Here is a 14,665-nt window from a genome sequence, read left to right as displayed (position 1 = left end):
AACAATGGGAAAATAATTTCCCCCATTTTTTAGTATTATCAAACTAAATTTCCAACCATGAAATGTTAACCAATGTTCCTTCCTGAGTGCTTTATCGAAACAAAGCGCCTGGCTGCTGGTCAGCCAGTAAGTAGCCTCGCTCCCTGCCCGTGCTCCTGCACTAGAGCTGCCCAGTTATTTCCGTGGTGTTTTCAGCTGAAGATGGTCTGTGCTCCTCTCTCCCCCCGCCCAGCTCACCTGACCAGCACCTCTGCCTCCGTCGCGGCTCCAGGGCCGGCGTTTGCTGGAGAAGTGCCGCTCTCGTGCCGGCGCTCAGGCTGGCGCCGCCGCGTAGCCGGAGGAAGTTGCACCCATCTGTACTTCCAGGCTCTGTGCAGCTGTTGCAACTCTTGCTGATGTGTCTGCAGCCACCACCGCAGCTTAGGGTTCATAGAGTGTTCTCACGCCCCGTTTACGGGAAGCAATGGAACGAAAAGGCGCATCTATCGTTCTTCTGCGCAGGCAGGGTTTCTCCAGGATACTGACTTTGAGCATGGTCCTTCTGGAGGACTCACGAGCAGATGCTCTGCGTCAGAGGGAGCACACACCAGCACGTAGGCCCACTGCCCGGGCAGCCAAGCAGCGTGCAGAAAGCAGGGTGTGCAGACTAAAATTACGCCAGTTCAGAGTTGCCTGCATCCCTTTTACCGCCTCGTGCGTTGCACACCCAGCCTTACCTCTCGAGCCCCGGGCAGCTGGCCAGCGACTTCCCACCGCCCCGGCAGGTCTGCGAGACGTATTTTATATATATATATAAAATACCAAAAGGTATTTTTGCGTTTTGCTCACAGGCCGCATCGGGAATCCTTGCCAGGATCCTGCCAGCCAAACCTGGGGCGGCCGAGTAGAACAAATCCGTGGAAGATTATGAGAAAAATGGGCAGCGCTGCCAGGATGCAGCTGCGCACTAGATGGTGCTGCTGAACCGCGAAATGCCAGCAGCCACCCGAGATGCTCACCCACGGCGAAGTTATTGTTGGAAGCCAACGCAACTCTAATTTTTGTTCATGGATGTGTTTATTATAATAAACTAAATATACTCCTCTTTATTTTTTGCAGATAGGCTCTGAACATTGCTCTTAGCTCCTCTGAGCTATTTGTTTCCATACAGTAAAATCTCAATGCCATGAAATAATCATGGAAAAAGTAACTAAGGGCATAAATCTGTCCTGCGCTTCAAAGAGTGATACAGAAATGCTCCTTGTTTAAAAAAAAAATTGCAAAATTAGTCCATCAACGCATCCAAGCTGTCTTCCTGAAGGGAGTTTAGGTAACATTTTAAGTGTTGCCTAGCAATTTGGGAAGAGCTATGTGACACACAGATAGAGGACGCTAAGTTCTGCTGACCTCGGGGCGACCTGGGACCTTGAGCCCCTACGTTTGTTTTGAAAAATGTTAAAAGATTTGAAAATTGAGTTTCTTTCTGAACAAAAACAAGCCCTCTCGATTCCAGAAGGAATATTGAGGCTTTTGGTTTTGTGTTATTTGGTACATAAAGTGCAAAATGCTGTACTTTGAAGCGGAAAATCATTTCTGAAATCAAAGACTCAAATATTTTGATAGTATTAAAATCTCTTACATTTGGCCTCTGCTCTCTCCCACACACTTTATTAATCTAAAGAAAAATTCCAGTTGAGTCACTCCAGTTTGATAAAATATTTAAGGTTGGCACATCTGCATTATCCAACGTCTTATTTTTCATTCAAAGCTCCCAAGAACACATCTGTTCTCCACTCATGTACGTGCTTTATAAAAGGCTCCCTTTTACCTCCTTTAAAGAGCATGTTTAAAACTTTTTAAAAATAAAGACCGTTTTATAAGAATATTACAAGGACAAATGCTAACATCCATCTTTAATGATTGCTCAGCCTATCACATTTCTTCCCCAAAATTGAAGCTTTGGATAAAAACATGACATTTTTCTGAGGCCCCAGGATCAATTTTAATTCCAACTAAATATCACTGAATTCAGAGGAATCCTTCCAAAATCCAGGTGGCCAACAACTTCCTTACACCCCATCGAAAACCCTGGTTGCTTTTATCCAAACCAAGCATCTCTGTCCTGAGTTGTCTCGGCAGCAAACACCAGTGCCCAATTGCCTCTTCCAAACTTCTGTCCTCTGATGGGCCAAGGAAAGCTCCCTGGGTGCTTTGCACAGCCCTTACCACGGTGCCTTGAGCGTCCTAGAGAATACAGCTTTTCCATGATTTTCCCATCGACCTCAGGAAAAACTTGCTGGCTAGATCAAGAGTTCATCCGTGACTGCTCCCATCACAGAGGTGATATTGTAACATCAAGTCAAACAGAAATTTGTTTTTGTTCAGGAAACTATGCAGTAAGTCACTGCTGTGTAACGTGGGGTAAAACTTTCAGGAACAGCTAAGGATATGATTGCTGAGCAAAACGGAGTGAGGTGTAAAGAACAGTCTTCCCCAAGACCACCAGTTTGGTTGGACTTCAGCTCGCCCTTGCTCCAAACAAGAGGATTTCTCATCATAGACAATCTTATAGGGTCTTTTACGCCCAAGTGATTCAGTGAGCAAAACCAGGCAGCATGGCCTGGCACAACACCCAGGCCCACAGTGCTGTACAGATCCTGAACAGAGCCCACGGGAAGGGCCACCAGTCATCCGAGGCAACGGGGTTACCTGAGCACCTTCCTAGCCCCGACGGCTGACCTGCCCTCGCCGAGTGTCAAGCACCTGATCTTGGGTGAAAGTATAAGCTCTCCATCCCTGCTCTGCATATGTTCATGAAGAGATTTTCTAGTGCTCCTGCCCAACCACTATGGCATTTAAACCAGCTAAAGTAAAGGCATGGTGTTGTTGCATCTGATGAGCCAACTCTATTTCTTAAAGCAAATAAAATATCTCCCTAACGTTAGTTTTAGGAGGATTATTACACTGCAGTCCACCTCAGTTTATCTGTAACATGACTAGTCATACTTGGTCAGTGAGCCAGCCAGCAGAGCGCTGGGACTGCCACCAACCACTCACAGAGCAGTGGCTACAAACCTGTCTCTAACCTGCTCTGAAAGACCAAGGCAAGAACCGATGCATGGCACTGTCTTATCATCCAGCCTCGCAGGGTACCAAGCCACGACAGAGTCCACAAACAAAAGGAAATCTGTAGTCATCCTCATTGGTGTGTAGCCACCATCTAAGTGGAGCTGCTTTTGATCCACTGCGAATATCCTAGGTCGAAAGAACGGTTTCATTTGCGTGAATCCAACCCTACTGAAGCCAGCTAAGTCCTGGTATAAGGCCAGGCCAAGTCTGGCTCATAGGATCACATATTTTTTGCACTAGCATTGCCATAGCAAGACAGTTTGAGGACCTGCATTCCCCATGTCTCTTCACTCCTAAATACCCATATATTAATCTAAGATTTACTCCCATTAATAACAATATGTTGCAATGGCAAAAGCCATTGGGGAAAAAAAATAAGTGGCACTTTTCTTCAGAGCCAAGTTTACTTTTTGCACTAGCGACAGGTCTGGGACAGAGAATCGTACAGCAAATACCCCAGACGCAGATAAGGGCTTGTGACCATCGTTCAAATCCCGGTCCTGAGGTTTAGCAATCAGTTTGACACCCCCTCCTACCCCCAGTTTGCTGTTTCTTCCATGCTGCTTTACACCTGAATTTGCATGAGGCAGTGAGATCTGCTGACAGATAGCACATATAGCACCAGAATACCTTACTTCTCGCCTTGGCGGTTGGAAGCACCCTTGTCCGTGGCGCTCTGGGGATAAGTGTTGGTCCAAGGTAGAGCAACAGCACTTCTGGGGGTGGTTGTCATCATCCACCTCGTTCTCCTATCCATACATGAAGTAGATGTACGGTTTCCAAACGTGTTCCACTTTCATAAGAGGAGTTTGCTCAATGGTGTGCTTCTGTTGAGGGAGCAAGAAGGCAACAGCAACGAACCCCGTTCTACGTACAGACACATGGACTGTGTTACATGGGGTTTTACTGGCCTGGCTCCTCCGGCCCCGGTGCGGCACCCCTGGCTTGTGCCAGGGCGGGTTTGGCCCGTATCCGCAAGGAAAGAGTGAGCGACACAGGTGCCCAGCACGCAATGAGGCTTCCCTGCAGCACGGCAGTGACGCAGCCCGGCTCGGAAAGGTGCAACTGTCCTCGCTTCTCCTGACCTTGGTTGATCTGATTGCTTAGCAGCTCTGGAAATTGTGCCAGCGATGTGGATTGACAAAAAAAAGCAGTATTTGGCCCCGAGTCCTTTCAATATTTGTTTTTACTATAAAAGGAGAATCATACAGCAGATGACACATGGGTTAGCTGATTTAGTTACACAAGTAACTGGGAAAACAGAGAGCTGTGTTTTCAAACGTCCTTTTCTGCTTTTGACAGTTCAAATTCTTTTTAAACTTCACCTCAGGCTACACGAGTTGCTCCATTTCCAAACCTGCAGCTATGCTATTTCAAGAGCTAATAAGAAGAATTTCACTACCAGGCATGGCCCATCATACAGCATCTTCAGTCCACCAACTGCCTTGGAGAGCTGGTCAAGAAACCCAACTCTTTGGTCTTCCATGTATTCAAAAACATTATTCATCCTAAAAGAACAAATACACACTACTTGTTGCCACATCAGCTTGGGAGAGGAAATCCAGTAGGGACTGAAGAAGGATTTTTTCATCATCCTGGTGCTGCAAGGGCATCGCAGATCCTGAGACCAAGCTAACAACTTTCTCAACCACTCCTGCACCGTCCATAGTGAACATCTTCCCATCATAGGTTTCCACCTCTTCATGATGACCTGGAGGCACGCAGCACTGGAAAGTCAACATTGAGACCCACTGTAATTAAGTCCTGTCCTGTTTCCAACGAGTGTTACACTCAGATCTTCAGGGGGCTTTGTGGTATTGTTTCCGTTTTACTACTGTTTTCCAATGACAATCAACTGAAAACAATAAAATTCCGAAGCTGTAACAGTAAAATGGGAGGTGAGTAAAATGAGAGTGTATAGAGTGACAAGGCCTCCACGTAGCTTTGGTTCAAAGTGCAGCAGTCTGGGAGCCTGGATGGCGAGAGGCCGGTGAGGAGGAGATACCAAGCTGGAATAATTTTCCCCATGTGTTGTGTCCCCTCCCTGAATAGCTGTTGGTGATTTCACGGTACCTGGCATTTATTCGCTCGCTGTTGGCTGGGGCACCCTCAGAGCTCAGCCCTTGCGGAGGTCCCCCAGGTGAGCTGTGCCGGTGGGGGGCATGCGCTTCTCCGTCGGCCGTTTCTTGTTTGGGACACTCCAGCTACCTTTGAACGGGCAAAGCCAAGCTGCAAGCTCTCGTGTGGCTTTCCAAAGGCAGAAACGTCAAGTGCCTAGAGCTGGGGGAGCTGAGACCACCTCTAATGGCTAGTAACCAAGTATCTTCGTTTCTAAAAAAAAAATAGGAGGTTGGGGTGGAAGCACTGAGCGTTTTCAGAGGCATGTTTGCCCTTGGCAGCCGTATGCAGCCCTGTCTGCTGCTACAGGTTACAGCAAAACTTTGAAAGGTGAGTTTGTCGCTGTGCAGTGACTGCACTCCAAAATCTTACCCAGTCCCCGAAGGGACACCGGCAACTCCTGGTCCTGCTCTGCCCACCACAGTATTCGACAGCATGTTCACCACGAGAAGGGTTTTTCTGCCTGTGGAAGACCCTTGTGAGATTTAACATTTTTTATTAACCTTGCCATTTTGCTTGCAGCTCCTTGTAACTCAGCAACGGTCCTTGTCCTTCACAGGTGGAGCAGACACTGCTGCCTTGGTCAACCCACAAGTGGCATCTGCTGTCAGACAGTTTCAGTGCATGGTGAGAAACTGAGCCAGAGAAGGATACTGGGCACACGGCAGTGGGAACGTCCCAAGGGACCCCATCTGCAACGCCCTCTCCAAAGAGCCTGGGGAAAGGCTTGAGGCACTTTTGGCTCAGGGGCAATTCCAAAACAGCCTTTTGGATCCACATGACTGTTTCTCTCCTATCTGCAGTATTTCATTACGATGCTGCACATTCACTATTTTTAAGCCCCAGTAAGAGACACTTCTAAACCGACAGCCAAAAGCGAGCTGTTCACGCAGGAGATGGAGCCTATCAGGGCCAACGCTTCCCCCCTCCCAGCAAAAGCGGCTGCCTGTAACCGAGTATCAGGCCTCTGAGGTGGCTTTGGCTGACAACCTGCTATGAAATCATGGGTGGCATGACCCTGAGAGGTCATCCAAGCCATTGCCCTGCTCTGAAGCAGAGGTGGCTACCTTGCGAGTCTGCCCAGGACCAAGGTGGTCTTTCACCACCTTCTTTGTCACCTCCAGAAAGGTTCTTCCAGACACTCCGGTCTTCTCCAGGACACTTAAGCCCATTGCTTTTTGTTGTGCTCACGTGGGACATAGCAAACAGACACAGCAATCCCTTCCTCCATGCAGCAGTCCTGAAAGCATTTGCAGAACATCACTGAAAAAAAGAAATGTATTGAGCTAAAAATGTCAAAATTATGTTTCTGATTGCTCAGCCTAGGTGGGGGAAGGGCATCTGCAACCGACAACATGGTAAAACAGACACAAGCACACAAAATATTCGCATTTGTATTTATATTTGCCTGGGAAAAATTATTGGAAAATATTACCCTTCTGCATAGAACTGCTGTGTCCCAAGGATGCATAATTTTGGCTTTTTCCAAGAAAAGGCTGCAAATCAACAATAATAGCAGGGCTTCAGGCTACTTCTCATGACCAGAGACATGTCCAGGCCATTTATTAGTGCTGATACTTCTCCAGAAAGGGCAGGTCGTGCGTGTGCCTGCCCACTTACCACCCAGCTTTTGGGATCGAGCAGCTGAATCCTGGTAATAGCTAGAGGCTGGAGCCTCCAGATGGGTCGTGGCCGAAGTGAGGCCTCACCTGCAGGTGCCAAAGCCAGGAGGGGACAATCACCACTGCCCGTTTTTCTGCGCAGCAGGCCACAGCCTCCCGCCATCACCCCCGCACAGAGCCCTACGGACTGTTTAAACAAGAAAACATGAGCTAAAAGCTCAAGGGCCTAACTCCAAGCCTCCATCTATGGAAGCAAGGCTCAGTGGAGGCCACCAGAGAGGTGCACAGAGATGCACAACTCCTGTGGTGCTGCTCCCGGCCCCACAGTGCTGGGCAGCTTTGGACATTGCTGGAGAAGCGCTGCAAGGCACCAAGACTCTGTCCCGCGCCCGCAGTGGGCATGGGCAGCACGGTGGGGGCTGCAGAGCAAGGTCCACGCACCAGGGCTCGTGGCAGCATGCTCCCCACACGCCCTTCTGCAGTGCCGCGGTCGGTAAAGGGTTTGCACACCCCAGCTCGATCCCGTCTGATTCTAGATTACCTGGGGCCTATTAGACCCATCTTCCCTTCCATCTCCATGCTTGTTGATTTTCCTTCACTGTCAGTTGTTTCGACAGTTTGTCCTCACAAGGCCCTCGCTTATCTTTCACCCAGCAACTCAACTGCGGCTCGGCTAGAGTAAAGCTTGCAGCCTTCGGCCCCACGCAAGGAGGTGCGTCTTGCCTTCCTGTGAGGAGATCAAAGGACAGAAATGGGTGTTGAAGTACAAGAAAAAGTAGCAAAACTCATGGGCCTTTTCTTCCACAACTGCCAGCATTTTCGCTGAATCCTTTTTCTTCATTTCCTCGAATGCAGCCCTGCCATCACAATCAAGACCTGCTCACCTGTTCCCATCTGGCCTCTTCCTGCTCAGTCGCCAGCTGCCGTATCGGGCTCTCCATGGTTTTATTTGCCACCACACACTTCTGCACATTCGTGCCATTCCCATGATGTCCTTCATGCCCGGGAAGCGACCTGCAAAGCTGCTCTGACATCTGGAAGCTTGCTTACATCTAGGTCTGGATCCAACAGCCCAGAAGTCTCCTGCCCATTAGTACGTCCCAAGCCCCAGCTGCCCCAATAGCTCAAGGCATGAAGGTTCAATTTAATTACCGAGGTGTCTGAGCATCTCAAGGATCGCCTGTGCTCCACCAGATGCAGCATTTAGCCTGGCTGTAAATGCGCTATTCTGGCAACAGCGCAGGTTTGCTCTTGGGCTGCCGAAGGCAAGGGCAAAACTCCCCTTCATCCTGGCAGGCAGGGCTCTCGCAAGACAGCTCACGCTTGTGCCCGCAGCCTGTCCAGCTACGTCTAAGTGACGGCCATGCAGTGGCTGGAACAAGGGCACACCGAGAACCGTTCTCAATTTATATTGCACAGGCAGGAAGATCTCCATGAACATTAATTCATTTGGCTCTCCCATCATAAATAGGCCTAGACAGCCAAAACCCCAAAAAAGGCAAATAGCCCCGTGTTAACTCTTGGAAAACTCCAGCATAAAACTGCAATATACACTCACAGATCACCAGCAGGCCAAGCCTGACCGGCATTACTGCCTGCAGGAGCTCTGACGGTGACAAATGTATCCACGCCTTGAGGGGCTTGTGCTCAGGCACTTAGCAGCAAGGAAAAAACTGTTAGTTTCTCCAGCCTTCACCATCTCATCTAGCAGCTTAAGCACTTCTTGCAGTAGAGCATGGCTTGGCTCCTAGAGCAGCTATTCATCTCAGACCTAGGAACGTGTCACGGCCTCCCAAGCGAGAACTAAAACCTCGGCATGGAAAAACAGGTCGTAGAAGAACCAACCGCTCCAGGAGCCATGAACCCACCAGAAGCCCAGGCAGACCCAGCCAGTGCTGTGAAGGTTGGGTTGTGAAGGTGCCCAGAGGCAGCAGGACACATAGAAACCCCCAGCACGGCCCAAGCCGCAGGGCCCAAGCTGCAGGGATCCTGGTGCCTGCACAGGCCCTCCCTTGGAGCAGATCAGGATTCGCAGAAATAAGAGATTTCTTTTATTTTCCAGTTCCATGTTTGCAATGACCCTTAAGGCTGCAAACACCTCTCTGCATGTCTTGTTTTACAGCTGCATAGTCCAACCTGAAATCAAGGAGAGCAACAGAAGCATCTGTAAGATTAAACATATTGCACTAAACAACCCACACTGCACATAGCAACCCAAACTAGCACCCGGCACTTCTGAGTACCTTCTCACTAGCACACCACAGAAGGGCAATCGTTCCAGTGGGAAAACTGAACTAAAAACCACAAAGATGGTCCTGCCCCTAGAACACTTCCCATCTGTCTACAAGATAAAAACAATGGAAAAATAAAGAAGAGTATTTCTTCTGTTTCTCCCTTTTATCTTAAAAGTAGTAATCAATAAAATAATTTTATGCACCAAACATAAAACTGGAATTTCCCTCTCCCATTTAAAGAAAGTCAACACCAGACATGATCTCTGATACGGGTCTTCCACTTCTCAGCTTTTACAAAGCAGACACCGGCAGAGCGACCTGGTTTCTGCAAGGTGTTGTGATGGGCCTCGTGTGCCCCGTTTACCCTAAAACAGCGCAAATTGCGAGCTAGGCATGGCCGCGCTCCAGCGGCCACGCAGGCATCCGCGTTCTTCCGCAGTTACGGCGCTGCCTCCGAAGGCCGAGTGTGTCCCCGCGTCCAAACCAAATAAACCAGGCACCGCAGCCCCTACAACAACTCCCTTATCGCGCCATGTGTGAATGATGAAATGTCATAATATTTGCCCAAGGCACGCGGTTTTATTTTTATTAACAGAGGTTTAGCAGCAAAAAAAATTAAATGGAGGCAGCGCTTCCTCCCCGTGGCCCCAGCGGCAGGCGGGCAGGGCCCCGGCGCCGAGCGCCCGCCACGGGCACGCCGCCGCTTCGCGGGGGTGCGGGGGAGCCCGGCACGCACCCGGGGGTGCAGGGGACCCGGCGGACGCGCTGCGCTGCCCAACGCGGCGAAGTGACGGGCACTGGCGCACGACGGAAAGGCAGCCCGCTCCCGGCGATCCAGTTCTTCGTGGAGTGGGAAAAAAACCTCGGCTGCTTTAGGGGGGCAACTCGGCAGCCAGGCCGGCGCTGGCGTCCGTCCCGGAGTCCGGCGGAGGAGCGAGGCCAGCAGGCAGCAGCTGCCCAACGCGGGTGCGCGGCAGCTGCGCACGGCCCCGCGCTGCGGGAGCGGCCGCGGCCCCCTGCTCCCGGGTCCCTGCTCCCCAATCCCGGCCCCCCGCTCCCGGGTCCCTGCTCCCAGCCCCCTGCTCCCGGGTCCCTGCTCCCCAATCCCGGCCCCCCGCTCCCGGGTCCCTGCTCCCAGCCCCCTGCTCCCGGGTCCCTGCTCCCCAATCCCGGCCCCCCGCTCCCGGGTCCCTGCTCCCCAATCCCGGCCCCCCGCTCCCGGGTCCCTGCTCCCAGCCCCCTGCTCCCGGGTCCCTGCTCCCCAATCCCGGCCCCCCGCTCCCGGGTCCCCGCTCCCGGGTCCCTGCTCCCGGGTCCCTGCTCCCCAATCCCGGCCCCCCGCTCCCGGGTCCCTGCTCCCCAATCCCGGCCCCCCGCTCCCGGGTCCCCGCTCCCCGCTCCCGGCTCCCCGCTCCGGCAGGGCCGTCCCGTCCCCGGGCCGCGCCGCAGCTCCGCGCCGTCGAGCAGCGGCCGCCGCGCGCCTTCGCCGTGACTCACCGGGCAGCGACGGCCCCGCCTGCCGCCGGCCCTGCCCCGCTCGGCCGCCGCGGCACCGAGCCCGCCGCCGAGGGGGGCGCAGCCCCGGCCCCCGCGCAGCCCCGGCCCCCCCGCGCAGCCCCCCCCCGCGCGCAACTCCGCGCGCAGCCCCGGCCCCACCGCGCGCAGCCCCGGCCCCCGCGCGCAGCCGCGGCAGGGGTGCGCAGCCCCGCCCCCCCCGCGCAGCTCCGCGCGCAGCTCCGCGCGCAGCCCCGGCCCCCGCGCAGCCCCGGCCCCCGCGCAGCCGCGGCAGGGGGGCGCAGCCCCCGCCCCCGCGCAGCCCCGGGCCCCTGGCCCGAAATTGCTGCAGGCGGCTTCGGGCCCCGGCTGCGCGCAGCAGCACACGGACGAGCTGGGTCCCGCTGTGGGAACTACCCGTCTGCCCGTGTCACGAGTGATGAATCGGGAAGAGTCTCTCACTTGAGGAGGAGAAGCCAAGCGAGGCTGTTGCAAGATGGAAATCGAAAGGGACTGCGAGAGCGCTGGAGCAGGAGAAAAAAGAGCTGAGATGAAAGCGATATATAAACGCAAGCTGCAAGGGGCTGCTCCAAAACCTGTCTTCCTGTGCCTCAGCGGGCAAAGAACGGCCCCAAAGAGAGGCAAAAAGAACCAAGAAAAGGCTCACGGGCAGCCCTGCGCCATGGGAAGGGCACTGCACGCGGGGCGAGGCCGGGGCTCCAGGCCGGCACCACGCCGCAGGCCCCCGACCCCCCGAGCACTCCGCGCGGGCGGCAGAGCGCACGCTTGGGCCGGCTTGGGCGATAAATGGGTGTTTTCCTGCACTTCCTCCTCTCTGAAATTTGGTTTTAGTTGCCATTAAATGCAGCAGAGCTGCTACTCGCTTTTGTTGGCCAGTCACTCATTTCAGCAGCCTCTGAGGCGGTTGAGCCATGAAATCCCTCCCCGGCCTCTTGGGCACTTGTTAGAGCTTGAGGGGGATGGATGGAGGGAGGGAGGGAGGGAGGGATGGATGGAAGGAGGGTTGGAGGGATGGAGGGAGGGAGGGATGGAGGGATGGAAGGAGGGTTGGAGGGAGGGAGGGATGGAGGGATGGAGGGATGGATGGAAGGAGGGTTGGAGGGATGGAGGGAGGGAGGGATGGAGGGATGGATGGAAGGAGGGTTGGAGGGAGGGAGGGATGGAGGGATGGATGGAAGGAGGGTTGGAGGGATGGAGGGAGGGAGGGATGGAGGGATGGAAGGAGGGTTGGAGGGAGGGAGGGATGGAGGGAGGGAGGGATGGATGGAAGGAGGGTTGGAGGGATGGAGGGAGGGAGGGATGGAGGGATGGATGGAAGGAGGGTTGGAGGGATGGAGGGAGGGAGGGTTGGGGGGTGGAGGCAGGCTGTGACAGAGAAAGGAGGCCGTCGCACGCGCAGAGCAGGGGGCAGACAGGAGCGGTGCCCAGGGTCGCAGACTTGGCCCCCAGGCCCAGGCTCATGCCCCGAGCCTGCCACGTGCTTTGACCTCGGGCTGCGTTTCCCGGCCCCTCTTTCCACCTGGCTCCCCCCTCTGCACAACGTGCAGCTCGCTCTCGGGGGACTTGGTAAAAATAAATAAATAATCAGGTTCCCAAACTTGTGCTTTTCTCCGCTCGCAGCCCCACTCTGTTTATTCCCTTTGATTGTCTGCAGGCTTTAGCTCCACTTCGCTCTGCTTCGCTCCAGAGAAATGCACTCCGTCGCTCCTGCACCGCTCGGCCGAACCGCTGCAGAGCTGCCGGCGGCGCAGGCTGCGGCTGCGCTGGATCGTTTCTGCCCCAAAAGCCGGTGCCCGACTCCTTGCTTGGGACCCGCAACGCTCGCCCGTGCTCAGCCGCACACGAGCCTGGGACAAGCGGGAGTCGCGCTCGAAAGGGCGCAGCAGAGCCGAGCCCGGCCGGCAGCTCGCTCCGGGCCGGGGCCGCGCCGCGCGGGACCTCCCGCGGCGCCCGGCCGGCGCGGCGGCTCGCCAGGCCGTCCCGCGGGGAGCCCCCGGGAAAGCCACGCGGCCCAGGCCAGCGGGAGCAGGCAGCCCGGCTTCTGCGCTGCTACGTCCGCTCCAAGGATCGGAGCAATGTGGGGGGGTTTTTTTTTGAAGAAGTTGTTAACTTTAAGTCTCGGTCGTGCAAATGGCTGCGCCGGGGCGTTTGCAGAGCGGGCGCCCGGCGGCCCGCGCGGCTGCACCCACGGGCGCGGCGACCGCGGCTAATTTTATCCTGGCGCGGCGCCGCGGCGGGGGCACAGCTATGCGCGGCAGCTGCAGCGGGGGCCCAGGCGTCCGGGCCGCGGCGGAGGCGGCGGCCGGCGGCGCCCAGCGGCCGTGCCGCAGCCATGGCTGAGGAGCGCAGCGACCCGGCCGAGCGGATCATCCCCAAGGACCCGCACACCAAGGAGATCGACCTGGTGGAGCGCGACCCGAGGCGCGTCAACGAGGACGTGGTGAAGGTAGGCGCTGCCTGCGAGCTCGCCGAGACGCCCGCGAGCAGCCCCGCTCGGCCCGCCGCGCTGCCTAACGGGGACCGCGGCAAGAAAGCGAGCGGCGCTCCCGCCGGGGCCGGGCAGCGCCGGGCGCCGCGCCAGGCACGGCGCCGCCGGCCCTTCCTGCTCCCCCGGCGCCCCCCGGCCACCGCAGCCGGCGGGGACGGCGAAGCCGGCGGGCAGCAGGCGAGCCCCGCTCTCCCGCCAGCGGGTTTTAAAGGCGTCTGCTGGAACGGGGCCCCCACGGAGGGGAGAGGCAGTGCAGGGCGATTTTACAGCCAGGCGGCGGGAGAGGAGCAAGAGGGGCCCTTCGGGCGGCTCGGCGCAAACACGGCAGAGGAGCACTTGCTGTCCCCCAAGCGCCGTGCTTCCCGGCGAGGCAGCTGCTGCAGCTGCCGTGCCGTGCGGTGCGGTGCGGTGCGGTGCTTCCCGGCGAGGCAGCTGCTGCAGCTGCCGTGCCGCGCCGCGCAAGCCCCTCGCTTCCGAACGCGCGACCAACACGGCAAGCAGCAGGGCAGGAGGGGCTGGCGGGGCGCGCTCGCGGCCCGCGGGGCCCCGCTCACCCCCGCCCGCTGCCCGCCAGGTGGACTTCGAGGACGTCATCGCTGAGCCGGCAGGAACGCACAGCTTCGACGGCGTCTGGAAGACCAGCTACACCAGCTTCACCGTCAGCAAGTACTGGTGCTACCGGCTGCTCTCGGCCGTCCTGGGCATCCCCCTGGCCGTGCTCTGGGGCTTCCTCTTCGCCCTCATCTCCTTCTGCCACATCTGGGCCGTGGTGCCCTGCATCAAGAGCTACCTGATCGAGATCCAGTGCGTGGGCAGGATCTACTCCCTCTGCATCCGCACCTTCTGCGACCCGCTGTGCGAGGCGCTCGCCAGGGTCTGCGGCAGCGTGCGGGTCTCCCTCCGCAGGGAGCCCTAGCCGCGGCATGAGCGCCCGCAGGCCACGGCTGCTGCGGAGTCTCCGCGCTGAAGCACCCCGCGCCCGCCTCACGTAGCAGAGAATAAAGCGTTGGGCCCCGGCCCCTTTGCATCGCAGCCAGGCTTCTGAACGCGGGGCGCCGCGGCGGGCACGCTGTGCCGGCTTCGCCCGAGCCAGCCGACGGCACCCGGCCGCGGGGATGGGGAGTGTGCAGGCGCCTGCTGCACTGCGCTGTGCCGTGCAGGCACCCGCCGCACTGCGCTGTGCCGGTGCCCACTGCACCCTGCTGCACCCTGCAGGTGCCCACTGCACCCTGCTCTGCAGGCGCCCACTGCACCGCACGTGCAGGCGCCCACTGCACCCTGCTGCACCGCGCTGTGCAGGCGCCCGTTGCATTGCACCATGCAGGTGCCCACTGCACCCTGCTCTGCAGGCGACCGCTGCACCACACGTGCAGGCACCTGCTGCACCCTGCTGCACCACACTGTCCAGGCGCCCATTGCATTGCACCACGCAGGTGCCCACTGCACCCTGCTGCACCGTGCTGTGCAGGTGCCTGCAGCACCGCGCTGCCTCTGCACCCACACGCTGGCTGGGGGCTGGTGCGTCCTGGGGCTCCACTTTGCCCCATTCCCGTGCTCTCGGCAGAGGAGAAAGCAGGAAA

The 14,665-nt window shown here is 56.7% G+C and overlaps 1 protein-coding gene and 1 long non-coding RNA gene across 2 annotated transcripts; one reads left to right on the top strand and one right to left on the bottom strand.

Moving 5' to 3' along the window:
- Positions 1–8,876: 8,876 nt before the first annotated feature.
- Positions 8,877–9,225, bottom strand: LOC134145829 (uncharacterized). The gene is made up of 2 exons (XR_009959695.1): positions 9,092–9,225; positions 8,877–8,984 (listed from the first exon to the last, which is right to left on the bottom strand). It is a non-coding gene; the product is annotated as an uncharacterized LOC134145829 (long non-coding RNA).
- Positions 9,226–12,857: 3,632 nt separating this feature from the next.
- On the top strand, positions 12,858–14,117 carry CAV3 (caveolin 3). The gene is made up of 2 exons (XM_062585761.1): positions 12,858–13,043; positions 13,660–14,117. The coding sequence occupies exons 1-2, from the start codon at positions 12,930–12,932 to the stop codon at positions 13,999–14,001; spliced, it is 456 nt and encodes a 151-aa protein (XP_062441745.1). The 5' UTR covers positions 12,858–12,929; the 3' UTR covers positions 14,002–14,117.
- Positions 14,118–14,665: the final 548 nt, after the last annotated feature.

This window comes from Rhea pennata, chromosome 12, assembly GCF_028389875.1.
Source record: "Rhea pennata isolate bPtePen1 chromosome 12, bPtePen1.pri, whole genome shotgun sequence".
Classification (NCBI taxonomy): domain Eukaryota; kingdom Metazoa; phylum Chordata; class Aves; order Rheiformes; family Rheidae; genus Rhea; species Rhea pennata.
The sequence above is the reverse complement of the archived record's forward strand: the minus strand, read 5'-3'. Positions and strand labels throughout refer to the sequence as shown.